General features: G+C 36.3%; 2 protein-coding genes across 6 annotated transcripts; one reads left to right on the top strand and one right to left on the bottom strand.

Annotated features, from left to right (window-relative positions):
• The first annotated feature begins 4,299 nt into the window (after positions 1-4,299).
• On the top strand, positions 4,300-19,789 carry ASHH1 (SET domain group 26). 5 transcript variants are annotated; one of them, XM_088720515.2, is made up of 12 exons: positions 4,348-4,456; positions 5,896-5,975; positions 6,407-6,512; positions 8,674-8,738; positions 10,261-10,417; positions 13,521-13,598; positions 13,813-13,897; positions 13,972-14,065; positions 14,289-14,487; positions 14,964-14,998; positions 16,625-17,105; positions 19,114-19,789. In XM_088720515.2, the coding sequence occupies exons 3-12, from the start codon at positions 6,498-6,500 to the stop codon at positions 19,387-19,389; spliced, it is 1,485 nt and encodes a 494-aa protein (XP_088576641.2). In that variant the 5' UTR covers positions 4,348-4,456; positions 5,896-5,975; positions 6,407-6,497; the 3' UTR covers positions 19,390-19,789. The 5 variants fall into 5 exon arrangements, with proteins under 5 accessions (XP_008781456.3, XP_088576641.2, XP_088576640.2 ...); XM_088720514.2 differs by having other exon boundaries at positions 13,512-13,598; XM_008783234.6 differs by lacking the exon at positions 6,407-6,512 and having other exon boundaries at positions 4,300-4,456; positions 13,512-13,598.
• A 784-nt stretch (positions 19,790-20,573) lies between these two features.
• Positions 20,574-26,192, bottom strand: LOC103701243 (Ssu72-like family protein). Its single transcript, XM_008783236.5, has 4 exons — positions 25,925-26,192; positions 25,671-25,816; positions 24,555-24,673; positions 20,574-20,820 (listed from the first exon to the last, which is right to left on the bottom strand). The coding sequence occupies exons 1-4, from the start codon at positions 26,137-26,139 to the stop codon at positions 20,719-20,721; spliced, it is 582 nt and encodes a 193-aa protein (XP_008781458.1). The 5' UTR covers positions 26,140-26,192; the 3' UTR covers positions 20,574-20,718.
• Between the last annotated feature and the right edge of the window lie 144 nt (positions 26,193-26,336).

The raw sequence follows: 26,336 nt of genomic DNA, 5'->3' as shown, positions 1-26,336 counted from the left end.
AAGGCAAAATTTGTTTTTCAAAAATGCTCTTGTTTTATGTTATCTTTTTTTTCAAATTATTAATAAAATAAAAAATATTTTACATATTTTTTAAAAAAATATATACTTAACCAAATATAAGTTACTTCGAAAAGTGCATTTCTTATACCATTTTTCTATGGTCAATCAAACATGCCAAAGTCCCTGTCTGAAATATAATATATTCATGTATCATTTTTTCAGAAAATACATTTCAGTAAAATAAATTTTTACCCACAAATCAAATGAATCTTTACTAGCGCAAGCTAGACTATGTACCATACTGCCTCCCATTTTTACCCAAACTCCGGATGAATCTGAAGAACCTAATCCAGCTTGCTCTTCCCAAAATGCTAGACAAAATCTTCATTATTTAAAATTATGAGCGAGTGTGACACCACTAGTATATATTCTCCTATGCCCGTGCACAGTGGACTAGAGAGGATCCAAATCATGCTTGTACCACTAGTGTTTTTCTATGATCAAGAGTCCTACCACGATATCATGCTCGTATGAGTAAAATGGTTCATCATAGGCCACACTGGCATCGATGGCCCAATGGGAGCTATATATATATATATATATATATATATTCTCGTGATATAAGTTAAACCCATACCATATATATATATATACATACATGCATGCATAAATACATAGATAGATAGAATTTTTCATTTAGTTGTACCAGAAGATAAAGCAGTAATGTAGGAAGGCCGGTCTCCATATATGACTTTTTGTCTTCAAGAAACGCTCATTCGCCGTAAGCCAAGGAAAAGTTGATAGAGTTGTTGCATTTGGGACCACGGCCCATATATATTAATATATATATCCTTCTTTCCACCAAGAAAGTGAGCTGCCACATGCAATGGACCCTGCGTTTCATTTGGGACCACGGATAATTTTTTTACGGAACTTGGTTGAAGACCGAGTAAAACCATGAGCCGTGATTCTCTTGGAAGCACATACATAAGTGGAAATGATTGCGCGACTTTATTCCTCGCAGGCTTCCAGCCGCCCACGTGAGCCGGCTCTCCGGTCTTCGATGCTCCGCGCGCATGACCCGGAACCTGGCCAGGGTGACGCTGGAATTCCAACCCCGCGCGAAAGCTGGATTCGGGCGGATGAATGAGGGAGCTCGAGTGTATGGGTTAAGGCTCCAATTTTTGAAATGTCATCCATTAATTTGGAATTTATAATCAAACGTGTCTCCGCATCCAAGGATTGTAGATAAGTACCACCTGGAGAAGGTCAGGCGAATTAAAGATTTAGCATAGCAAACATGTGATTCTTGCTGGATTGGATAGAACTTAGCCAAAAAAAAAATCTTACTTGCAATAGTATATATCGAAGAAGTAGAATTCGTATGGAATGCTGGCGAGCAAGCCGACAGATTGATTAAAACACAAAACATACGAAGTCAGATAGCTGGTGGTAGATTGAAGTGATTGAATTAGTCTCCAAGATATTTTTAAAGTACTAAAGACCATATTATACGTCGGAATAAATAGGGATGGTTGAAGAAGCTATGGCCAAAAAGATATGATTATCAGTATGGAAGTTGGTATAGAGCGTTGTACATGGTGAAAGGATAACTAGCATCAATTATCAGACCACTAAGAGTGAAAATCAAACATAGATAGTAACCATGAGAGCGAGTAGTTATTATATTTATTATAAATAAATAAAATTTATACTTTGTAAAGATCCTTCGATAATCTAAATCAATACATTTTATCTTATTTTATTTCTTAGTCTATTAGTAGTTTCTATCATAGGGGTAATTGCAACTTAGAATTTTTACCATCGTAGCCCTGCGCTATACCTTTATTCCTATACAGATCCCTCTAATTCGAACGGTGGTGTGACAGTGACGAAAGTTCTTAAATATCAAGATATCTAAACCCATGCTATTCTCTATCCTCTCTTCAATCACTATCTTTCCAGCTGACCTAACATCGGTGGTATACTTGTGCACCTATCTATCGTATATATCTAACTTGTCACACTTAAAGACAAATACAATCATACTAAATCATATCGTGCATGAGCATGCCTTGTAAAATCCACTCGCAAGTCCCAAGTGCCTCTCCACCTCGTAGAATTGAATACCTTGTAGAGGTGCTGGATAAAGAGCTGTGCCAATGCAGATTAGATAATCCGAGCAATGCATGAGATATCTTTTTTTATTTAGAGCATATACCACTTCCTAAAACATTATTTTATTAATAAATATTTTTATTAGTTTTTAATAAAATATAATTTCTCAATATATTAATATATTAATAATAATAATTATTTTTTTAATTATTCCCTGCCCACCGCCGATAAGGGCATCTATATAATTACATGCGCACATCATCTCCACCCAAGACAATGTGCATGTGAGATCTTATGACCATAGGCTTAAATAAATAGTTCACGAAACTCTGCGTTCGAGATCGCTGTGAGGGAGAGGAATTTCTGGCTTCCTTGGCCTTGTGACTTGGGAGCTTAAAGAGGAGAAGGGAAGGTTCCCTTTTCCCCCTTTTTTTTTTTATGTGTTGATTTGTGGTTGGACAGTCCATAATAAGTTGGTGGAAGGTTCACTTTTTTCCTTCTCTCTCTTTTTTTTTTTTCATGTGTTGATTTGTAGTTGGACAGTCCATAATAAGTTGGTGGATCTGATTTAACTAATAATTTTTTCTAGTTGTGGGTCTATCATTGTTGGATGAGGCTAATGTAACATCTATGACGGGAGTCGGAGATTAAAGGGCCTAGAGAATCGTACTAATTAAAATAGAGGTAGGAAGGGAGTGGATCTTCGGGGCATGGACTGTCGGGAGTTGAGATGCTGTGCGGTTGCCTTCTCGTGGCGTGATTAATTTCGAAGGCTAGCTAAATCTCTTCTCTTTTTTTTTAGAATTTTTTTTTGCATAAATATCCTCATAAATATTAAATTTTATATGAATATCCTTCTAAAATTAATATTTGTAGGTATACCCTCATAAAACACTCGTTTTGCTATTCTACCCTTTTTTATTTTTGTTTTTGCATATATACGCATTTTATCTAACGATGTTAAAAAATTAGTAGTTTCAAATTAAAATGACTAAAAAATCCTTAATGAGTAGACATACAAATAGATTACGATTCCGAAAAAAAGGTAGGGACAATTGTGTAATTTTATAATTTTATTTTATTTTTAATTAATATAAATTTAATTTTTCTTAACACCGTTAGAATAACCGTTATATTAGGGCCATCTGTACAATAACAGAGTTTTACGAGGACATACATGCAAATATCAATTTTGGAAGGGTATCAATACAAAATTCGATATTTAGAAGGGTATTTATGCAAAAAAATTCTTTTTTCTTTTGCATATTTCCGAAATTGTCTCAACGCACTAGCCAGCCAACAGGATTTTTTTTTTTTTCATGACATATTTTCAATTAAATACTCTATACAAATGGCGAACAAACAGCTCTGCAAACTTAGTCTTTATTTTAATATATATATATATATATATATATATATATATATATATATATATATATAAAGATAGGACCCTTATCCATATCTTAATATTACATAGAAGTCTTATTTTCCTTTCAAAAGCCCTGAACTATACCATATGCTCCGTATAAATGACTGCTTCGTAATTTGATAAGTTCTCCAAGGGCCTGAACATAATGACCTAGTGCTATTTTCCGTCTAGTTCCGGCAGTCAGGTTGCCGGCACAGAAGTCTTGTTTTTTTTCCCATTGCATCCGTCAAAGGAATTATTACGTATAAATTCTTACTATATCATAAAATTATGTAGAAATTTTGTAATATTTAAGTTGCTATACTCCGGTATGAGAGATGGATTTCTAATATGATAATTTCTCTGAGGACCAAAATGCAATATCATGGTGTTATTTTCCAATTAGCCACCGCAAGGCGCAAGCCGACCGCTAGGGCTGTTGAAATTTAAAACGACTTATATTTAATATTGATATTTTATAGGAAGTTATGTGTAATATTTTTCATTTCAGCTAGCCTGGGCCGATCAAATATCGGGCCAGGATGGATCGGGCCGAGCCCTACAGTAGAAATTAGGCCTGACGTTTTTGCCTACGCCCGGCCCATCCCGTACATTGGGCCTATAATTCTTCTCTAGGTTCAGCCCAATCCTGACGATCAATAGCGGACCAGCCCAACACATCCGACATTGATATTTAGTGTCCAAGGCTGCCAACTTTCGGGCCGGGTTTGTCTGACGGGCCATGATCAGCTCTAGTCCAGCTCTCTGCTTCCGAGTCTTGTTAAGTTACATCTAGGAAATTACTTCACAGAAACCCCTGTCATATCTTAATTTTACATTAAGGCCACCCAGTCCATAATATCACCGCGTATTTGCCTTTTTTTTCTTTTTGAGGACAGAGCAGTTTGAAGCGTCGCGGAGCCCTCTGAGGTATGCCCTCTTCTTTCGCTCCTCTCTTCCATCTCGATTCGAATGGCATTCTAGAACCCTAATTCGATCAGATTAAAAAAAAGAATTACACCGATGCTATCTCATCGCTCCTCTAATCTCTACTCCAAGAATTAGTTTTTATTTTTTTTTTATTTTTTGATGGATGCACTGTCTAACCCCCAAAGTTCTAAACCCTAATCTTTGATGCCTCTCTTTTTACCTTATGTACCATACTTCTTTGGCAAGCTCTCTTTTTTCAGGTGATTGATTTCTTGAATAATACCGAACCGTAAACGTCTTTGTTCTTGGTTTACTGGAACTCAGTTCGGTAGTTTGTGCTATATTGGTAGCAATGGCTAGTTTTGATTACATTCATTCCAATAGTTTATAGACTTATTTGGCTCTAAGAAATTAGTTATAGTCCATTTTATGAAGTTCTTAACATACTTTTTGACTGGAGGTAGGAATAGGTTTTAATTTATGTTTCAGTGTCTGTGGATGCAAGCGTCTGTGACTAAAAGGTTTAGTTTTCGCATGTATTATGGATTGGAGAGGCATATTGGTTAAGATTCTTGGAAATTATTTCAATAAAAAAAACACCAAAATTGTGGTAATGGGAGCAGTAGAATGTTTCCTAAACCAAATTTATCACCTACACTTTGAGTCACCTATATTGGTGACCCAAGTCACCCCAACTAGTACTCTAATTTTACTTGAAAAATTCCTATTTACTAAAAAATTGTACAATATGATCCATACTCTTTCTATACTCTCTACTATGTCATCCTCTTACCCCTGGCCAGGGATTTCTGTGGCCCCTTCCTGTCACAAAGGACCAAATTGATGTTGGAAAGATCCCATATTGGCATATTTTTCGTTTCTTCTCTGTTGTTTTAATCTTTTCATGATTCACTTAGAATTTTTTCTGAATTGTGTTTGTGTACGCTTCTATCAAATATTGGAATGATTGGTGCAAATTTTTACTCAATTATTAGTTTGAGTGAAAAATGTTTGTTGGCATTCTACTGATTAGGTTAAATGTATCATAACTGCCCTGGTTTGTATTTTGTGTTCATTAAAGATGGTGTATCATTCCTGTCTTTTAACATCACTTTCTTTTAATGTTCTGAGTTTCAAGCTATGGTGGATTTGTCCTTTTGATTTGATGGGTTTTGTGCAGTGTTTTACTTAAGTTTCTGTAATGTCTGCTCAACAGTTAGTTATAAGTGAAAACATTTGCTAGCATTATAGTGCTTCAGTTAAATGTATCATAACATCCCTGCTTTGTTCTTTTTCATTAAAGATGGTGCATAGTTCCTGTCTTTTTAATAAGACATCTTTTAATGTTTTGAGTTTGAAACTAGGCTTACTTGCTTTGTGCTTTTGTTCTTCCATGAATAAGATTGTAGAGATTTTCATTTTTATGCTTTGTTTTGCAGTTTCTGCATGTCAGCTATTGAGTAATGCTTGGCTGTTGGAACAGGCTATAGGCCCTGGTTGCTTAGTTCAACCCCAAATGGTACAGTTCTGTCCTTGTGTTTACTTACGATTATATTGCATGGATACTTGATTGATACTCAGTTGTGAAATGTATTAGTTGTAAGCCTTCATCTTCTTAAGACAGTCCCAAGTGATACTGCTCTATATTTGTATTCGGTGAAATTCCCATGCCGTGAATTTTTTGGTACGAACAATTATTTTCACTTCTAGTTTCTTGATCGTGCCAATTTTAGATACTCTTTGGGAGAAATACCTTTTGAATTTCACTCTATATTATACTTCATGGTTTCCAACCAATTCCTTCATTTTGTGAACAAAAAAAATGTCTGTAATTAATAATTAACTGTGTTGGACTAAAAGTTATTAAATTTGACGATCTCTCTCTCTCTCTATATCTATCTATCTATCTATATAGGATCTAAAATGCATGTATCTCATTGAGGTTTTCAGATGCAGACCTTGGTCAAGATTGGCACCGGGAATGGAGAATGTACCATGTTAGGTTTCTAGTGTTGGCTTGAATTAAACATGCTGGATATCTATGAGGGCTGCAATGGTAGACAATTAAGTGCTATTACATGAACTATATGATTATTTCATTGCTAGATATATCTTTCTTGTAATGTGATATGCTTGTTTTACCTTATTCAAATAAAAGTGATATGCTTGTTTTGCATTTTCAAAATGATATGACCTATTACAGCAGCCATAATGGATGAATACTATATTTATGCAAAGGGGTTCTAGTGACATCACAGGGTGTTGATTTGAGCAGAATGATGCTTTTTTGAGGCATGCAGATAATACTGAGAATAATGGTGATCATAATTTCATGACCGATTGTATATTGGGGGGAGGCTTTGTCTTGTTGAGGGTGCCAGGAGGCCTTAGGAAAATAATGATGAAACCTAGAGTGGGCGATAACCCAAAATCTGACTAAGTTACCCAACGGCCTTAGAAGTAGTGAATCTTGAGCAAAACTTATTGTAAATTTAAACAGAAAAAAATCCCTGTGCTTGCTAAGCCTTTTGTGACACATCTTAAGCACCGGATTATTTGGGAATACCATCAGAAGGCTTGGAATATCAATTGTTCAAGGACTAGTTGCCATGAGAAAGCTCACTGGTCTAGCTTATGGTTGGACCAGAGAAACCACATAATTTGTTGTATCATGAAGGCACTTCTACCATATACAACTTCAAGTGGTTAGTGAAAGTATCTAGCATCTTTTGCAGTTGTCACCATAGCACTTGACCTATTGATGGTTGAATACTCTTGAATTTGTTTCAAAATTTTATAGTGAAAATGCTCTTGTTCTGACTAGAGTCCTAGTTTTGTTCCACTTCCTTTGCGTAGGTATGAACTTTGTTGGGTGAGGATATTTAATTTGTAGCACTAAGATTATGTAATATATTTGCTTTTGTTAAAAACTACTGAAGACATTAAACTGAAAGGATCTTTATCTTATGTCTTGGCCCCCCCCCCCCCCCCCCCCCCCCCCGCCCCGCTCTCTCTAAAAAAAAGTATGTATCATGTTGAATTATGTTTCATGGAATTTTCTTGATGTACCAACAAGAAGACTGCATGTAGGTGGTGGCTGATATTAGCTAACACCTTCCTCAGTTACCACCAAAAGATATGGTCTACTCTTGTCGTTTGACTATCCTTGAAAGCTGATTGTAAATCTCTATTCCTATAGCTTTCCCATTTACCCGAAAGCTTTCTTGTGGCATCTATCTTTGCAACTTGAGAATCTTTACTTTGTAATTGCTCGATTTATGTTGAATAAGTTTGTAAATGCCTTATTTATGTTGAATATTTTTTTTCTTGTTTTGAACGCCATATTGTCTGAGAAAAAAGGGAGATAATATGATTTTGTTTTCTTTATCAGAAATGTATCAAATCTATGATACTGATGACCAATCAAATGCAGCTTCTGAGTGAAATTAATTTACCAACTTTAAGACAATTGTTTGGAATCATTAGAAAAGGCTTACATGCTTGTTGGAAAATATATTCTGGTTAACACTACCCTCTGAGTGATGTCATTTTCTTTAAGCGGATGAAAAGAAGGCAGCAGTAAACTTACTTGGGCAATGTCTTGCAGTTATTATCTGCAAAAGAAAAAAACTTGTAGATTGTGGAATAAAGCGAAAATAATAAGTGGATTGCCTCTATGATATGCAGAATAAATTATCGCATTTTCACTACATCTTAGTAGCTTCCTATTGTTTTGGCTTTGATATTCACTTTCTTTAGCTTCTGATACTGCTTTAATGTCTCATGCATTTACTACAAGGAATTTCCATATGTTTTGACCTTCTATGATAGTATAGTGGATAACCATTACTTTCACTAGTGTGTATTAGATTTTCTGCAGTTTATACTGAAGTTAGCTAACATATGGAGGTGCCATGTTGGGCAAGTTTTCAATGCAGATATGGAAATTTTTAATTTTAAACACTTTACAATTTATCATGTGTTGTTTCAATGTGCACATATCATCTAATTTTTAATACATGCAAATTGTTTTCTCTTTGCTCTCCATGTGTTTCTGCCTCAGAAGTTTTCAGTGTCTCCAAGTGAATATTAAATGATTATGATCAGTCTTCTTTTACGAGTTATATGATATAAATATAACATCATAGTTGCATTTATTACTCATTAGTTTGCAAACCTGTTTGGGAATATCAGTAAAGAAGGTATGCTATTTACAGGACCAACTTAGTGACACCCCACCACCTTTTAAGCTTATCGAGAGGAACGAATTCTCATATCGAAAGTAAGCTATCCTGCTAGTTAAATTAATTATATTTTTCATTTCATTATCACTTTGTTCCAATCAGAAGCTGAATATGATTGTTACATTTCAAATACCTTGCATGTAATGCTATTATCTACTAATAGCTGGATGCACTAAAACAATATTTTTTATTCTTATTTGAGATACCTGATAGTCTAGTGGCTTGCATAATAACTGAATGGCTTATTGTCATAGTTACATTTTTGGTTTTCAAGAATAATCTGGGAAAGGAGAAGAACCAAATTTGAGAAAAAAAATGCAGATTATTTTCGGCAGATTTGGAAAGAGCTCAGATTATAAATTATTTCTGTTCAAATACAGGTGATGGAGGAGGCAACAGCATTAGATAATAGCAAGCCTAGTTCTGTAAAATATTAAAATGATATATTCTTGAAAGGATAATATAAAGGGTTTTAAAGGATGAACTTCCACACAGGGTACCAAAATGAAAGGTTAAGGAATAAAAATTGGAAAAAGAGAACCAGGGAGAGAGAAGATGGAAATAGATATAGCTAGATAGGAAAAAATAAAAAGAAATGAAAGAGAAGAAAAAAGAGAGAGAAATGTCAAAAACAGAGGAATTTACTGTAGAAAAGTGCTAGTTGCTTGGCTTTTGGAAATATTCACTTAATATTTTCAAGCTCTACTAGATGTTGTTGTGAGTTATTGAATGGTCAAGGGATAGCCTATGTTGTTATTTTCAATATCTTGCTATATCATATAGAAAGCAGGGAGACCAATTAAGACAATTCTTATTATATTTGGAGGCTGTTAAGTGTGTGCTTTTAATGTCTCATGTGTCTATCACATGAATCTGTGCTGTTCTAGATCACAAGACAATGGCATGACATGGCTATTGTAAGGTAATTTAGGCCTAAAGGTAAGTAGACTAGAATTCATAATACTTGCCCTGATAATAGAATATGATTGTGCATCTGTGAAATGCCATCCTCATTTGCTTGACCTTATGGTTAACAATATCAAACAACAGGAATGCTGTACAGGCCATTTGACTAGACAACATGACATCAAGGCACATCTAAAGCATAATTTACAGTTAATATTCAATCATTAGCTTTTTAAGCTTTCCTGTATACCAAAAGTTTTTGTTTTCTGCACGTAACTTTGATCGTGAAACCTCAAATAGTTGGGTGAATTCCTTTTGCATTCAACATTATAGCTGATGCTTACATATGTATGGATGCATGCATATGTATATGTATGTGTATATATGTATATATGTCACCCCAGACATGCTAAATGAAGTGGATACTTGAGCAAGTTGATGTCATTGCAATTTAACAATGGCTTTTATGCGCTATCTATGCTGTGATCAGCTAACTCTTTTCCTGTAGCTACCGTTTCATCATGGTCAGTGCCTTCTTCAGTATATTGATCAATAGTGTAACATGTCTGTTGACCTTCTCTAAAAAGTAGTATTTGGATCTGATAATGTGGCTGTTTCTATCTCTTATAGTGATACCATTTGGTGGTTGTGTAGGCATATAAAGCAGAAAGAGAAGGATGTAAATGTTTGTTTGTGCCAGTACGATGTCACTGATCCAGATAGTGCATGTGGAGAACGGTGCTTGAATGTATTAACTAGCACAGAATGCACACCTGGCTATTGTGCTTGTGACAACTATTGTAAAAATCAGGTTTTTAGTTCTTTCACCTTACATATTTAAAGATATCCTGCATGATCTAGTAGGAAAGAGCTTGTGTGGCAGTATGAAGAGGAAATACACTTAAAGATCAAGATGTCATACTGCAAAATATCTAAAACAAGAAGGCATAAAATGATATTTGTCATACATGTTGGTAATGTCCTGCAACCTACAACATTGTTTGTTTCATCTGATAAAGCTCCTGTTTTCTATAAATCCATAACAGTGCAATTGTGTCCATTTTTAGCACAAAGACCTGTTCTAAACATGCATTACACCATCATGTCTTATTAATTTCAGTATGAAATGATCTGATGTCATATGTCTCTAGAGATACCCCTCTCTGTTTAATCATTTTCATAAAGGGAGTTCTTGTTACATAGTTTTGAGGCACCTTGCTGCTAATCTTTCAGTGATAAGCTTCTTTAGATACAGAATAAGTTGGACCTTGTGAGTCAATGCCCCTTCAAATTATTCCTGCTTAAGTGCCATTGGATTTTAAACTTTTGGGAGAGTTGTTGTATGTGTACCTATGTTGGACTACAACTGCTAGCACATTTGCTTTTCTTTTTTCTTTCCTTCAAAAAACTAAGTAGCTAAGCAAAGAGTTGGTGCTTATCTTGTTGAATAAGGGACTGTAAAGCCTGCTTGGATCTTTTTGTTCTTTTTCTGTCTTCAAATATGAACTCTTACAGTTTCTTCACTTTAATAAGCTAACCAGATCACTTGCACATCTTCTACCCTGTAAACTCAAAGGAATGAGCAAGGAACAACTTGTTGCAGACGCAAGAAAAGGTCATATAGATTTGTCTCTGGTATTATGTTGACACTTGACTATGATGCTTAAGAAAAATTCTATCAAATCATAAAAGGCTTAGAATATTGCTAGGTTCAAAATGTTAGCAAGTAGGAGCATCGAAGCACATGAGGGTAGTTTTAGTCAGAATGTTGATGTGAATCTGTGTTGCAAGTAGCAATTATAGGGTGAGGAGTGTTTCAATTAACAACTATAGAGCGAGGAGTATTTCAATTAACTACTATAGATTGAGGAATGGTTTTCTAGGCATAAGATCACTAATTGAGGACAACATGATGGAGAGTTCACAAAGATGGTCTGTTAGTGTGGTCATGCATAATAAAAATCCATGCTGGCCCTAGGAAGGAGAACTAGGATTTGTTCTGAACGATATGGAAAGAGGATGGAGAAACTAAGATAACATGTACGACAGTTGCAAGCAAAAGATTTGGAACAACTTGTAGTGGCAACCAATGTTTTCATGAAATAATTGTCGAAAAATCCTTTTAAAGCAAATCTCACATTTAGAAGACATGATTATATGTTGTCGAAAACCCTATATTACAAAAGCCTGTCTTAAACTGAAACATGCATGTAGTCCACCGCGTTCATGTAGGTCCATCTATTCCTCTGCAAAGGTCATCTTACAGGACATCATCAGAGTGATGTATCTTAGATATGATTTCCTTTCAGGTGAGGTATGAGAAATTATCACGTTGCATTCATCTATATAAGGTGTCCAATAGTAATTATGATGATCACAATGAATCATCAGAAGATGCCCATTAACACCTTTTCGCGGTTGGTTGAAGGGATCAAAGGAATAGAAACTTTATGAAGAAGGAACAGATAACAGGGAAAGGATGTGAGTGAGAAAGGATTAAAGGGAGAGACAGTAGAGAAAAACAATCTCAAAGAAGTACGTATAAAGGACATTCAATATCCGCCAGTCATCCAACATGCCTTCAGTGACAACTTACATGTGATAGATGTGTGCTGATAATCACATTCTGGTCCAGAAATGTAAATAAATCAATATGTGATGACCAGGTCTCACCAAATAATCCTTCGCCCAGTCTATTTAAGGTTGAACGAACGATCACTTTCTGGATCAAGACCTAGCCTTCCAAGTCTTTTCTGTCTGATTTCTATATAGGCTTCCTTTGGTGTTCTGTTTATTTTTCATCCCCGACAGCATATATATGAGATCCTGCCTTTTGGGGTCTCCTTTAGTTTTCACTAAAATGCCCCTATAATCTGAATTTATTTTTTGGCTATTGGTTCCTTGAGGTGCTTCGCGCTTTTCCTCTATTTTACTTATACTTCCTACTTGTACTACAAATTCACCTTCTCAGTCTTCATCCTTGTGACACGTATCGGACTTTCTGTCAATTTTTTCCTTTATTCATATAACAGTTGCAGGTTTTGGCACCATGCTGTAATCTTTCCTTAAATATACAGCAAGTACTCAACTCAAAAGCATCCACTCCCTCTTTTGAGTAAAAGCATCTATAAGCTGTACTGACATGTTTTGACCTTCAATTCTGTTGAATGGTAGATCCTAGATAGCAAAAAACAAGCACCATGGGGGTATTTTTTAGAATTTATTCTAGTTTAGGTGTCATATTCATGAATATGTTCACAAGCATAACATCATATGAATATGTTCACCATGGGGGTATTTTTTAGAATTTATTCTAGTTTAGGCGTCATATGTTTACAGACCTTAAATAGATATTTTGTGCGTGTACAGTTGTACCTCGAGTATTCCTCCATAATTATATTTTAACACTAACACATTCTTTCTCTCTGTCTGTCTGTCTGAAGGGAAAAGTTGGCATGGCCCAACCTAACACGCATATTCTGGTGTCATCAATAATCAATTATATGTCATCCACTGGGGAACTGCTAAAATAAGCCTTTAGGCCTCCTTTTGATTATCTAACCAAGGGTTTGAGGCCAAAAATGAAGGGTGCACCCCCTTTGAATAGAATACACTTGCTAGCTTAGACACAGCTGCTTCTCCTATTTATTATTGCTCACCAACTCTTCGACCTTTGTTTAGTACACTTCCCTGTAAAAAACTAATATGAGAATTTAATTTCTTGTTATGCTCCAGAAATGTAATTTTGTCCTTTGCAGATTACATTTTGTTTTTTCGCAATAAAATCTGCTATTACCTATATGTCTACCTCAACGTGATCCTATAGACTTGTGATCTTTATCTTTATTCTTTTCTAATGTTTTCTGTAACTTATTTTGTAAGCATTACAAATTTACTGCTGGCAGAAATTTCAGAAATGTGAATATGCGAAAGTAAGGGTATTTAAAACTGAAGGACGTGGATGGGGTCTTCTGGCCGATGAGAACATCAAGGTAGTTGGCCTAACTGTTGTTTGGATTTGGCAATAGACTTTGCCTACCTCATGGTTTTAACTTTTACTGACTGTGAGACACATGCATATTTGCTTAGCACAAGGAAATATTGCTGCAAAATAGCTCATTCAATGGATCGCTGCATGCTTTTTCTTGTCACAAAATAGTCAGAGATGCATTTCTCATTGCTTAACCATGTTTGTAACTAATGCAGGCTGGCCAATTTGTTATTGAATATTGTGGGGAAATAATATCATCAAAGGAAGCAAGGCGGAGGTCTCAAGCTTATGAAACTGAAGGTATATCACAAGCTTACTCATAAATCTTCCGTCATCTTGAAATTTATTAACTGTAGTTAACTGCTTTTCTACAGGCTTGAAAGATGCATATATTTTTAATCTCAATTCACAAGAATCCATTGATGCCACTCGAAAAGGAAGCCTAGCTAGGTTTATTAACCATTCATGGTAAGCTCCCCTGGAGGACAGAAACCTATAATGTTGTCCTAGTATGGGAATTTTTGTGGTGTAGAATGGTTCTGATATATAGATATAGATGTTTCTGTTATGGATTCTTCATTTTTTATTCAGCTTTTCCTTCATTTGTATATATCTTTACTTGGTAGGTATATCTTGCTGTTAGCCTTTCCATGCTCCTTTGACATCTAATATTTTCCTTTGAAGAGTGCAGTCAACCAAAGTGTGAAACAAGGAAGTGGAATGTGCTGGGCGAAGTCAGGGTTGGGATATTTGCAAAACAAGACATTCCTGCTGGAACAGAATTATCCTATGATTATAATTTTGAATGGTTTGGTGGTGCTAAGATTCGCTGCCTTTGTGGTGCACCCTGTTGCTCTGGGTTTCTTGGGGCTAAATCCCGTGGTTTCCAGGTGATTTTAGAAATCTTTCTGAAGTGCACCTGATGGATCCTAGGGCTAAACAATTCTCCAGTTACACCATATCAGTTTTAAAATCTAGGGTGCCTGCCATTTTAAACCTTTGTATAGTATTGTTGTTCTTTAGCTCAGAATTTGGAACTAAGATTTTTATTGTCGATTTTCTAATTAAATAGAAGAAAAATTCCTTGTTATGAAGCCAACTTGAGATGTGGTTTCCTTTAATATGTTTCTGCAGCTTGGGACTGGTGTGGATGCAGGCACCTGCATGTGTCTGCAACCATGCTGGTATGCTTTTACTAGATAGCTGTAGCATATTTTTCTCTCATAAAGTAGCCATTAAAATGCTTTGTATTTGGCACCTTGCTTATGAATTTTAGGAATCAAGTCTTGCTTTATTCAGTCTTATTTGTAACTTCGTACAACTTTTTTCTAATTTTGCTTTTTCCATTATGTCACGTGTTTTGTAGGAGGCCACCCATCTCTGGGAAGATGATGATGACAGGTGAGATGCTGCTCATTTCTAGATACTCTGGCCAATCAAGTGTGAAGCATCTTATTCATTCATATTAGAAAGAAAGTGTGCTGTGCTTATTTATCATTTAATCAGAACCATACGACTAGACATGTTTTAGTTATTCTCTGCTTCTATTGCAAGTAATGTTTATTTGCTCTGATTTATAAAAGATAAATGTATATAAAGTAATTTGAAGTTTTGCTTTTACCACACTATCACCATAAGTTTAGTTTGACAAACATAATTTGCAACTTCTTTGTCAAGTGACAATGTTCTTTGGATTTCGCCCACAGGGATGTGAACTTGATAATAAAACAGAAATTAAAGGAACTTAACCTGTAACCTTGCCCCATTTATGTGGAGTTGGCTTCATGGGCGGCCAACTTGCAGTAAGAGTATTGGTTCCATATTTAAGCTCATTCCACCTAGGAAGACAATTTACTTATAAAATAAACATAAAAATATTCTTGGATCTTTTCAAAGGCATCCGTTTTATTGTGCGGAATAATTCAGCTCATAAATCACTTCCTCAGTCTATTGGCATTCTATGCACATAACCATGACTCATGAGTTTTCGATGCCAAAACTTAAGCTGACAAGCCTAATACCATTTTTATAGAGTTGTTTCTAGTGATTGATCATCTCTTAACCTAATTTCAGCACCGTATGAGCTATTGTAAGAAAAGGTCTTGTGATAAAAGCTGTCAAAATTTTGGCGGTTAGGAAGACCTTCCTTTTTGGTTATGCTACTTAAGCTCATGCATTTGGGGAATGAGGAACAACCTGCTAATGTCATCAAGATTTGCAAGGGGTCTAGACAGAGGAACAACACAGGGTTTGATATATGGTGCTTCACCTATCTCTGAGTTCTAAAATATAATCCAGTGAGACAAATTGAATGTAAATTCTAACTTCAGCACGGAAAACTACAATCAATATGCTAACTATCTTTTTCTTCAATATAACCTTATCTGAGTTCAAACTCTAATTTGTATTATAACAAAAATAAAAACACAAAGCTAAAACTGAAACATCTTGTGATCATAAGAAAAATTTCTACTAGTTACATGAACATTATGGGTGGCTGCTATCACTGGTTCAAGAACTAGACCACTGAAAAAAATAATGAGAATTAGAAATATGTCTCTTTAGTTGCTATGTTTTGATGAGATCACCTCTGATTGCTTATAAATTTAGGCTACTTGCCAACATGTATAAGTGTAGACCAAAGCATCCCTATGCAGTTACACAATATTGATGTACTTTTAGAAATGCTTGTCAGATATTGTGATATGGACAAAGTGTTTGCCAAATGACAATCAAATCAGACAGGCAACTAACAATTCATGATTCTGTATTCTCTCCCCCTCTCTCTCTGAACTAGAGGAAAGGAAACCTGGATGAAAACTGGGTCAGGGTAGGACTCGAACCCAGGTTATTGGTATCAAACCCCAATGACTTTAGCAGCTATACTAGTTGGCACTCTCCCTAGTCTCTTTTCTAGTTTATTGTAGTTTTGAACATTCTTTTATTGTATATGCTTCATCATTTGAAATTGCAGAATGTGTCTTGCCATGATTACCTGCATGTTTTAATTGGCTTGTACAATGGTAGGTACTCGGTTGAAAATGTCCCCCTTTATGATTCTGAGGATGATGAACCGGCAAAGAAGTTTTTACAGGCCATTGTCCCATCAAAAGACATGATGATTACTGCAAAGGAAAATAAAGGTTTCCTGAGAATCACTGATGGTCCTGTTTCTGCAGTGGATACTCAATTAGTGCCAATTTCTGTAGAACCACTGAGTTCTATCCCCATGGAAATTGATGAAGCGAAAAGTGAAACAAGAGAAGATGATAATATGTACTCACAGAATGCTCATCAAAGCTTTATGCGTAAAAGTGCAATGATATCCCGTATCCGGAGTAATAGTGCTTGCCGGAACTATCACATAGAGTCAGGCCCTTTGTCCAAAACCTTGCCACATTACTCTGGTGGAAAATCCAAAAGTCATGCTAGGAAAGAAGTTAATGCAAGACTTATTGGTGAACACTTAGCATCAGCAGAAGCACGTGAAGAAATATATGCTTTTGAGGTAAGGATGAGTAGCCACTCCTCTCAAGACACTGTTTATTGATCCATTTATTTGGAACAGCTTGTGGTCTAAGTTGGTATAAATTTTATCTCAAAGACTTAGCTCCAAATCCTACATGTAGCTTCTTAATATTGTAACCTAAGCAATTGCCATAAAGCTGCACCATCCAAAATAAAATGTTCAGACTGAGGTTGGCACCTGCACATTGTTATTCTATATTCAGTCACAATTCTAAGGGAATCTTGTCCAAATTTCTGTTCAATTGGAAATGTTGGATCTTCCTTGGCTTTTGGAGTTAAAATTCATTTTCAGTGGCTGATTTTCGTCTCCTTTCTGTTTCATTTCTTCAGCTAAGTTTTCTATGTTGCTTCCTTTTTTTGTCTTTATTTTCAAATCTGCTCACCAGTTTCGTTCTTTAGATTACACTCTACGCCAGTGCACTTCCTTGTGCCTAGTTCTCCCTTGATTGAGTTTTCCCCCTTCAATTCTAAGATCTTGAAGTGCTGAGTCTTGGTTGCATGAGCCCAAACTAGGTTTCCCTTAGAGTTGGTTTTCTTCTGGTCAACTAATGTTGTAGATATCATGGTTGACTTTTTCATGGATGTCAAAGTTTGGCTGACCAAATGCTAATTAATTAATCTGACGCATATAGTTGGATGATTGTTGCTGGTTAAGTTGAAAATTGTTGAATTTTTCTCTTTTTTATTGGCCCTCAAACTTTTGAGATCAAAGCTGGTGAATTCCCTCAAATCAGTTTGGATGTTCTTTTACATAATCTATATCTTTTACATTTTTGTTATGGGAGTATTTATTGCTAGCTCTGCCCGGTTGTTTGCTACAAAAGTCTACCATGTTATAATGTCTGCCATAGGCAGGCAGATTCATATATATTTAAAAACTTCTCTATGATATATTTCACCCAAGTAGGGATATTTTTCACCATCCTGGTTGGATTTTATTTGTCATTTTGTTGGGAACATGACTTAACCAACTTTATAATGTGCTATCTCATACCTAGTCATAGTATTTCATAGGCATATTCATAACCAAATATGATATTATTTACAATTCTTAATTGATTTTATCCATCATTTCACTGGAGATATGACTCAGGCAACTTTGTCATGTGCTATCTCATACCTCATCATGGTAATTGTAGTGATGATCTGAACCAACTATGCTTTACCTTTTCCTAGCTGTAAATATCTTTACCAAGGGAAGAATTAAAGCTAATAGGTTTTCTAAAGTCTGATTTGATACTGGAATGCCTTTTCCCTGTAAATCGACTATATGATTTAATTGCAGAAAGTGTCTGCATCCTGGAAATTCATCTATCCTTGTGTACAGAATTTTTGATGATCAGGTGATGTTCTATAGTTAGCCTCCAATATCTCGTCTGTATCCTGATGTTGCCATATTTCTTATCTTCCACTGTTTTCACCATTCTGGAGCCAATTGTTCCAATTGCCTAGATATCAGTAGGAGTGACGCTGCAATATTGAATGCCTGACAAGCATATCCTGCTGTACAAGTTGTCCAAAAAAAAAATGATAATTTCCTTTCCAGTCATTGTTATCACTTGTACTTTTCTTTTGTCAAAACAAAAAAAAATCCTGCACTCAAAGAATGATGGCCATCTGCAAGGAACAGAACTCAAGGGATCAACAGCAGCAATCTTTCATATGATGATGGCCTATGTGCTGAAACTAATGCCTGGTTGGCTACCTGCTGTTGGAGCTGTGACCTTTGTTTTTTGAGTCAACATAAAAGTTAGCTCATCTGTAAGGGCTAGCTTCAGTTGGGAAATCCCACAACTGCTCATGAGCTTCTCCACAATGATTTTTCCAAACATAGAGGATTGTTTGATGAGTAGTATGTCTCGTGATTTTTGTTGTTTCTGCTGTAGATTTTATACTTTCTTTTTGTTGTTTCTGCTGTAGATTTTATACTTTCTTTCTGTTGATACACCATACAGAGAAGTTTCATCCGATGATTTTGTGTCATGCAGGAAACCACGAAGCAAGCTGCCTCTCGTCTTGATTCTCTGTATGATGAGATAAGGCCAGCCATCGAAGAGCATGAGAGGGACACCCAAGATAGTGTGTCGACCAGTTTTGCAGAGAAATGGATTGAAGCCAGCTGCTGCAAACTAAAAGCAGAGTTTGACCTCTACTGTGCAATCATCAAAAACATTGCCTGCACACCTCGAAGAGCACGGGATGATATTTCACCTCAAGGAGAGGGCACGACAGATGAAATTAAGTTTTTGGAAAATGGTCAATGAAATTTGAGCTACACCGAGATGCTCACCTGTTAATGACTTAGAGATGAGGTTATATAGTCAAAAATGCCTGGTTGTTGCTTTGCACGACCAACATTCATTACTCCCTCACATTAGTGAGAAAGAAAATTGCTCACTGTGGATGAAAATTTGAAGAAGATAACAATTACATTCAAGACCTTTTGCATATTTTTATGATCTATAATTTTTTAGGTTCCAAGATAGGTTTACGCTTTTGGAGAGTTCAATTTGGAAATATGCGAAACTGTTAGATAATTGTTGTAATTCCAATGCTGAACGTGAGAAACACCAAGCAGGGAAAAAAGTGGTGTAATTATCTTTTGCCCAACTCTAGCCAGAGTTGGAACTACGGAATAATCTCAATGAGTAGGGATTGTGATCAGGAACCGACTCAAATTCATTACATTGTTGTGGATCCAGCCAACTGAACTGGGCCTGATGCTGAAAGCTGTGTTATCTTTCTTATTTTTAAGTTTTATTCTTATGCTCTGGGAGATGGTATAGCAATTTGAACAATGTACATGGCATAATTTTTTGGGCATTTCCTGTCCATCTGGAATTCACAATTCTGAATTTAGATGCTTGAATACTGAATGAATTCTTAGCTATTCTTCTACTAAAACTGTTGCTTATAAAGGATGAGTGGTTATACCGATCTACCGATTTTGCTCTACTCGGGGAGGGAGGAGATTACTGGAGAGAATGCACGGCTTGAGATCAGCCAGGACCGCGGCCGAATAAAAAATTTTGTTTCTCCGGTGCTGCTACCTTCCAAAAGCTTGCCATTGATTCCTCCTTTTTGTAATTCCAGTTGCTCGATCATAGTGATTCGGTTACCGCATGTTCTCTCCCCACCCGAAAGCCATCGATCTTGGATTATAAAGATCGAGACCAGAGTACATGGACTACATACATTTGATCTACAACATCTAAATTCACTACAAATAAAGAATCATGCATTTTTTTACTTTATCAACCCAATGAATTGATTAAATATGAATGATTTTGATAGCCTGATAGCATATTTTGGAGTGTTTTAGACATCCAAGCAATAGAAATTGATCCGTATTTTACTGATTAATATCAATGTTTTGGATTTGCAAATTATATAGTTTTATAAACTAATTAGCTTATCCATGCATGCCATTCATTTCGTGCTCCATTGATGCGTGAAAGAAGCAAATGATTTCCAGTTTATAGGTACCTAGACCACACTAAATTATACTTTATGAGGTGCTCAATGATAGGGACACGGTACAAGATTTGAGTTAAAAAGCTGAAACATCCCCAGCTAATTTTCTCTATGCATTATTAGTAGAAAGAAATGCTGTAGACGAGCTTTCGCTTGTGCTGCTTCTCAAAAGCAGCAACAATGTCATCTATTGCATCCTCCCAGCAATCAACTGCTTCAAGCTGCAGCATAAACATAATCCACATGAGCCAAAACTTTTAAAGCGGTTTACCAACTAATTTAGTGATTTTTTTGCATAATTTCAGATTCCAGACAACAGAATCAGAAAACAATGGTTCAACATTCTTCCACTAGTCATATCCGTACGATAAAAAAATCTAGCTTGGTTTGACTAAAACTTCTAATAGGTATGGCAGGTTTTCTGCTTGACATATATCCACTAACGAGCATCAGCACCAAAGTAAACATGGAAGAGTCAAATTTCATCTATAGATCTTCATTTAGCAAAAAGCTGTGACATGTGATGCAGCTCATCAGCAGATTCGGTAAAATTGCATATCCATAATCCAAAAAATTGTTTAAATCAACAGATCCATCTTATGCTAACAAAAGTAACTGTAATTTACAAAAAAAAAAATAAAATGAAACTGATTTATTTTTTGGTGTCCATAATAGAAACCAGACATGAAAGAAATAAGTCAAACAAGAGGAAAAAAAGTGCAAAGCGTAAAGGGAACATTCCTTAAACAAAAATACCAACAATGCCTAACAGAACCCATCTTTCCCTATGCTAAGTCACCAAAAGAATGTTAACCCAGTTAAAAATAATTTTAATTAGTAAAAACTATGCCCTATCAGTCTTTAACAAGCCTATTTATTTCTTTATGAATCCAATGAATCCTAAATAAACTCCTAAGTTTCATTGTGAACAAAGTCTCCAAGTTCATGCTAAGAAATGTGTATTCTACGATAACTAATGAAAGAACAACCTGATTTTAAATTTTAAAGAGAGAGGGGAGGAGTGTGTCCACATTTCCAACACCCCCCCCCCCCCCCCCCCCCCTCCTCTGGGGGGCTGTTATTTTTTCAGGAGTGGGATTCTGAAAAAGCATCCAAGTGGCATTGTTATTTGGCTGATACATTACAGGTTCAGAATGAGTAACTCAGAAATCTCACTCACAAAGTTACTCAACATTAGTTTCCCATTGGTCATCTGTACAACAACCCTTGTGGTCCTAGTGAATGGACGAGCAATAGGAATTGCTACAAGGGTGAGTTAATTTTTGAGCAAGATATCTGAATTAAGCCAGCACTGCTCTTCTGCGTTCTCTGCCAACTGACTTTCTATATGATTTTGCAACATATTTAGAGTACTTTGTCCTATGAACCAAATAAAGCAAATAGAAGGAGCAAGAACTGATGAATGGAAGGAGGAAAAATAAAGGCTTAACTCTGTTAGATATGGCCCATGCAGCTTGGAGAAGTACATAAAAAGGATAGATCTTTTGACCCATTCAACCGGGTCTGGGAGCAAATCTCATGGTGACAAGTCAACTTTATTTAGCGTTTTTTTTGGACAGACTCCAATTTTAACAAGGAGTAGTTCAAAATAAAACCCAACAGTTTTCCCTCTTTGATTTTTCTATTTAACAAGCTTAAACCTATGAATGAGCCATCAGAATTGGGAATCAACAACACAAATCATCATATGCAACATTTAAAAAAACAAGAAGCCAAAATCAGGTTGACATATCAGTAGATCATGGCAGAGGTCGCGTGCACAGTGCATATGACCTGTACTAGTCGAGTATGAACACCTCAATCATGCTGTCCCCATGATTTACACAATTAAGAACATATATGCATAAAAATTCGCCAGGTATTCATAATTGTAAAACATAAATTTATGAACACAGCAGTAGGTGTTTAAAAGGTTGGATATCATGATTACCAACACAGGTTCTCAATCTCAAATAGCTATAATGTGGTTCACACTGATAGAATTGAGCTTCACTTCAACTGGTAGGGTTCAGCTCAACAATGTGTGCTTGTGTATGCATACAAACATATAGAGTTGCTTACTGATATATGATTAATGGTTCAGATTTCAATCAATTTTGAAGGGTTTCTTCCATTTTCTACAAAAATTGACTGTGTATCTGTCTCCTAGTGATGATTCCATCAGAACCCTTTTCTATTTGTTATTTTATCTTTTCTTCTTAAACTCTGTCAAAACCTTCAAAATTCCAAGCTGCGGGTTTCTAGGCATGTACAAATGCTTTGGCACACGAAAAGACAAATTATGCTTCCATTTAGTTCATGTTAACATTCTGTGTTTTTAAAAATTCCATTTTCATTTTTTTAAATTCTTTGACTAATCCATAAATTGAAACACGCATATCTGAATTTTCTACTATATCGCTTAGAAAATATGTATCACAAAAATATGGATCCTTTATAATTGAGGTGCAAAGTATATCGTCTAATATCCAATACGAACCCTAGGATCTGTTTCTGCTCATTCTATCTAGATATCATTTTGATTCCATGAAGAAAATATAATGGTTATATCATATTCGATCAGTTCAGTACAGACTCAATAACAAACAAAAACTGATTCGTTGAGATCCTTTCTTCGTTCGACAGATCATATCCAAGAGAATAATAGATATCAATTCTCAAAAATGCATGTTGGATCTTGATACCCAAGATATTTAAGGAACATGAGGAAGATATTGATAATGTTATCATGCCTAAGAAAACAGAATATAAGTATCCCACAAAATGCTATTGCAAGAAAAGGTTTAACAAAAAGTCTTTGTTAAACAGATCAATATTGATTTTATTTGAAAATAATATAGATCACTCTTCATTATCTAGATGCTTATCTCCTCCATTTCACTACCTCTTTTCTCCTCTCTGTATTATATCACTAAAATTAGACTGAAGTCAAGTGGAAACTTTTAGAGATAAGGATTCCCATTCCTTTCCTTCTCATGCATGCAGTTTTAAGATCTATCATTCTCTCCAAACTTGACCTTTTGAATCACATTGTTACTAGATAGAGCAGTAGTTGTCATCCTTGCTCAATGGCTTCACAAGCCTAATGAATGTCTCAAGCTAGATCTTAGCAAATTTAGGCTGAACCCTGGGTATGCAAGATTAGGAGGCCAACCACTTTTCTTTCATCATTGTTTCTAGTCCCAAATGGCAAACAAGTTAGTGAGCAAGGGTGTAAATACAAATTACGAGAACCCTGGGTTGTATTACAGGTTATTAAGGCCAAGCTAGTTTTACCCCGTTACATGCTCAACGTGCGCTTAGGCTGAACCTGAGAAGTAGTCCTAGGCTACAAAGTATAAACCATCTGCAAATTAAAACCCATCCCTTCAGAGAACTTCGAATAGTCAAGTGATGATCCCATTGAAGCACATGCTGGTGAACAAACTTCATAGGAAACAAGATTGACAAGAAATTCAACCTAGAACTTGCTAAATGTATCGCTCCCCCCACCCCCCAAATACACACACACACACACACACACACACACACACACACACACACAAAATCCAACCCAACCCAACCGAGGGGAAAAACAGAACAGAAACAGAATCAAAAACATCAACAAAAACAAAATCCATGCAGCAACAAAAGGGGAAATTTGGATCATGCATTTAAACATTGTAACTAACCCCACTCCACCATGGCAGCGGAAAAAGAATCAGTTTAGTGGGTTGCAAGTCAAAGTTGAAAAATTTATAGCAAATAAACCATTACATTCATATGCAATGGATGGCTAAAAATGGCATGCAAGGTATATGCTTTAAGTCCATCAACCATGTGGCTTAGGTCAAGCTGAGGACTGGATAACAAATCAAGTGCCTAGATCTCAATATGACAAGACTAGTCCAACTGCTATCATATGTTCATATGTCCATATGCATGCACTACATACCTCCTGGCATAAATCCAAAGCAAGCTTGGCCCCAATAGCAGCTTCTTCATGGTTATCCTTTACATCCAAATTGATTATTAATACACTTTTCATCAATTTATGCTCCCGGTTATTTAGATCTGCACAAGATTAACCCAGCAGTCACAACATTAGCATGCTTCTGTGCACCAAAAGAAGGAAAGAAACAAAAAGAAGAACTTGCAAACAACTTCTAATCTAGCACATGTCTTTTCCATTTGATTTGATGGACCAAAAAAAATACATTAGGTGAACATCTAAAACTGATGTGTGATGACGGAAGGATCATCTCACAAATGCTTCTGAAAAAGCACCCCCATTTTTGATGACAAAAAGGGTAGCTTACACAGCATAATCAAATAAACAGACTTTTAAGAAGGTCAAATTATATTTGTATACAAAAGCAAACCATATTAACCTTTGATCTACTTAATCTCCTAAAGGGTGGCCGGAGGGACAGAGATCAAAATTTGGCAGAAAAATGAGGTGATTATCTACTTTTATATTTGTTAGCAGTCGCATCATGAGATGTTTGGTTAGAAAGGGGATTGGTTATCATGAAGGAGGAGCCCCAATCAGGGGGTGCATGACAAGAAGAAGATTCCATTTGCAAAGCATTAAAGATGCCTACTCTCAAACCTACTAAATAACGCGTTACAGAATAAGTGGCAGTTTTATATTTTTGTTTTATTCTTTTTTCTTATTTTCAACCAAGAAAACAGAAGTTCGTTTTTGATGTGGCTAAGAGGTCAAAATTTTTTGGTAGATAGCTGATGATGGATCATTACTTTCCGCTACTCAACTTGTGGAGACCAAGAACTTCTATGCCGGCCAAAATTGTCAATTATCCCAATACCTCTCCAAGAATTTTCATATAAATCTCGCAAATATGCATGACAATATGTTCCCAAATCCAACAAAGAAACTGATCCCAACGTTGTTTATCAAAAAAGACTAAAAAAACCACAAATTTATCAAGATAGCAATGTTGCCTGAAAAAAGAAAGAATGCAATTCAACGGTGTATCGTGGGAATGAAAGATTAAATTTTTAAAGAAAGAACTCGCAGAAGAGCGAATAACAATGGCCAAGAACCGACCTTCGATGACCATATCGAACACCTTCTCTTCAAAGGTAAAAACAACATCAAAGCACCCATCGGCGGCATTCTCCTGCCATCTCTGGGGCGCAGTCTTGACACTCGAATTCCTCTTGAGCATCGGCAAGATCCCATTACGCTTGTACCTATCTTTCAAGAAACGAAACCATAGCAGTGAGAAAATTAGGGAGAAAGAGAGGAATCCCGGAAGGGATTCGAGAAGGAGGAGGAGGAAGGGGCCGTTGTTCGCGTACAGCTCGGGGTCTTTGCGGCGGAGGTCGTCGTACATGTGCTTGTAGGGGGTGCCGAACTCGTAGACATTGGGCTCCCGGAGCGAAGGCCCCGGGAGCTTGACGTGGGCTCCCGTGCCGTAGGAGGAGACGTCGAAGCCCTGCCGCTTGAGCAGCGAGTGCGCCTCCATGCTCCGGTTCTGGTTCGACGAGCACACCATCGCGTGCCGCAGCTTCATCCCTCTCTCTCTCGATCTCTCTCTCGACGCTCTGGGGCTTTAGTTTTGGGGACAGGGTACATGAAACCTTGAACCGGGTCGGGTTGGGGGAGTTGTTTGGATTCTTGGATTTTAGACCGATTCGTTATGGTTCGAGACGTACGGCTCGGACCGGTAGGCGGTCTAGTATCAATGGAAGGGATGGGACCGGTCTATAT

Source organism: Phoenix dactylifera, chromosome 4 (assembly GCF_051530095.1).
Source record: "Phoenix dactylifera cultivar Ajwa chromosome 4, Ajwa_hap1_PhDact_Kaust_v1.1, whole genome shotgun sequence".
NCBI classification, from domain to species: domain Eukaryota; kingdom Viridiplantae; phylum Streptophyta; class Magnoliopsida; order Arecales; family Arecaceae; genus Phoenix; species Phoenix dactylifera.
This window is presented reverse-complemented; position numbering and strand designations above follow the sequence as displayed.

Excerpts from the sequence above, each read along its gene's own strand:
- ASHH1 (XM_088720514.2), top strand. Across the intron at positions 8,739-10,260 it reads AACGAATTCTCATATCGAAA|GCATATAAAGCAGAAAGAGA; the intron begins GTAAGCTATCCT and ends GTGGTTGTGTAG. Across the intron at positions 14,066-14,288 it reads AGGTTTATTAACCATTCATG|TCAACCAAAGTGTGAAACAA; the intron begins GTAAGCTCCCCT and ends TGAAGAGTGCAG.
- LOC103701243 (XM_008783236.5), bottom strand. The coding sequence starts at position 26,139 with ATGAAGCTGCGGCACGCGATGGTGTGCTCGTCGAACCAGAACCGGAGC. Across the intron at positions 24,674-25,670 it reads GTTCGATATGGTCATCGAAG|ATCTAAATAACCGGGAGCAT; the intron begins GTCGGTTCTTGG and ends AATCTTGTGCAG. Across the intron at positions 20,821-24,554 it reads CTTTGGATTTATGCCAGGAG|CTTGAAGCAGTTGATTGCTG; the intron begins GTATGTAGTGCA and ends TTTATGCTGCAG.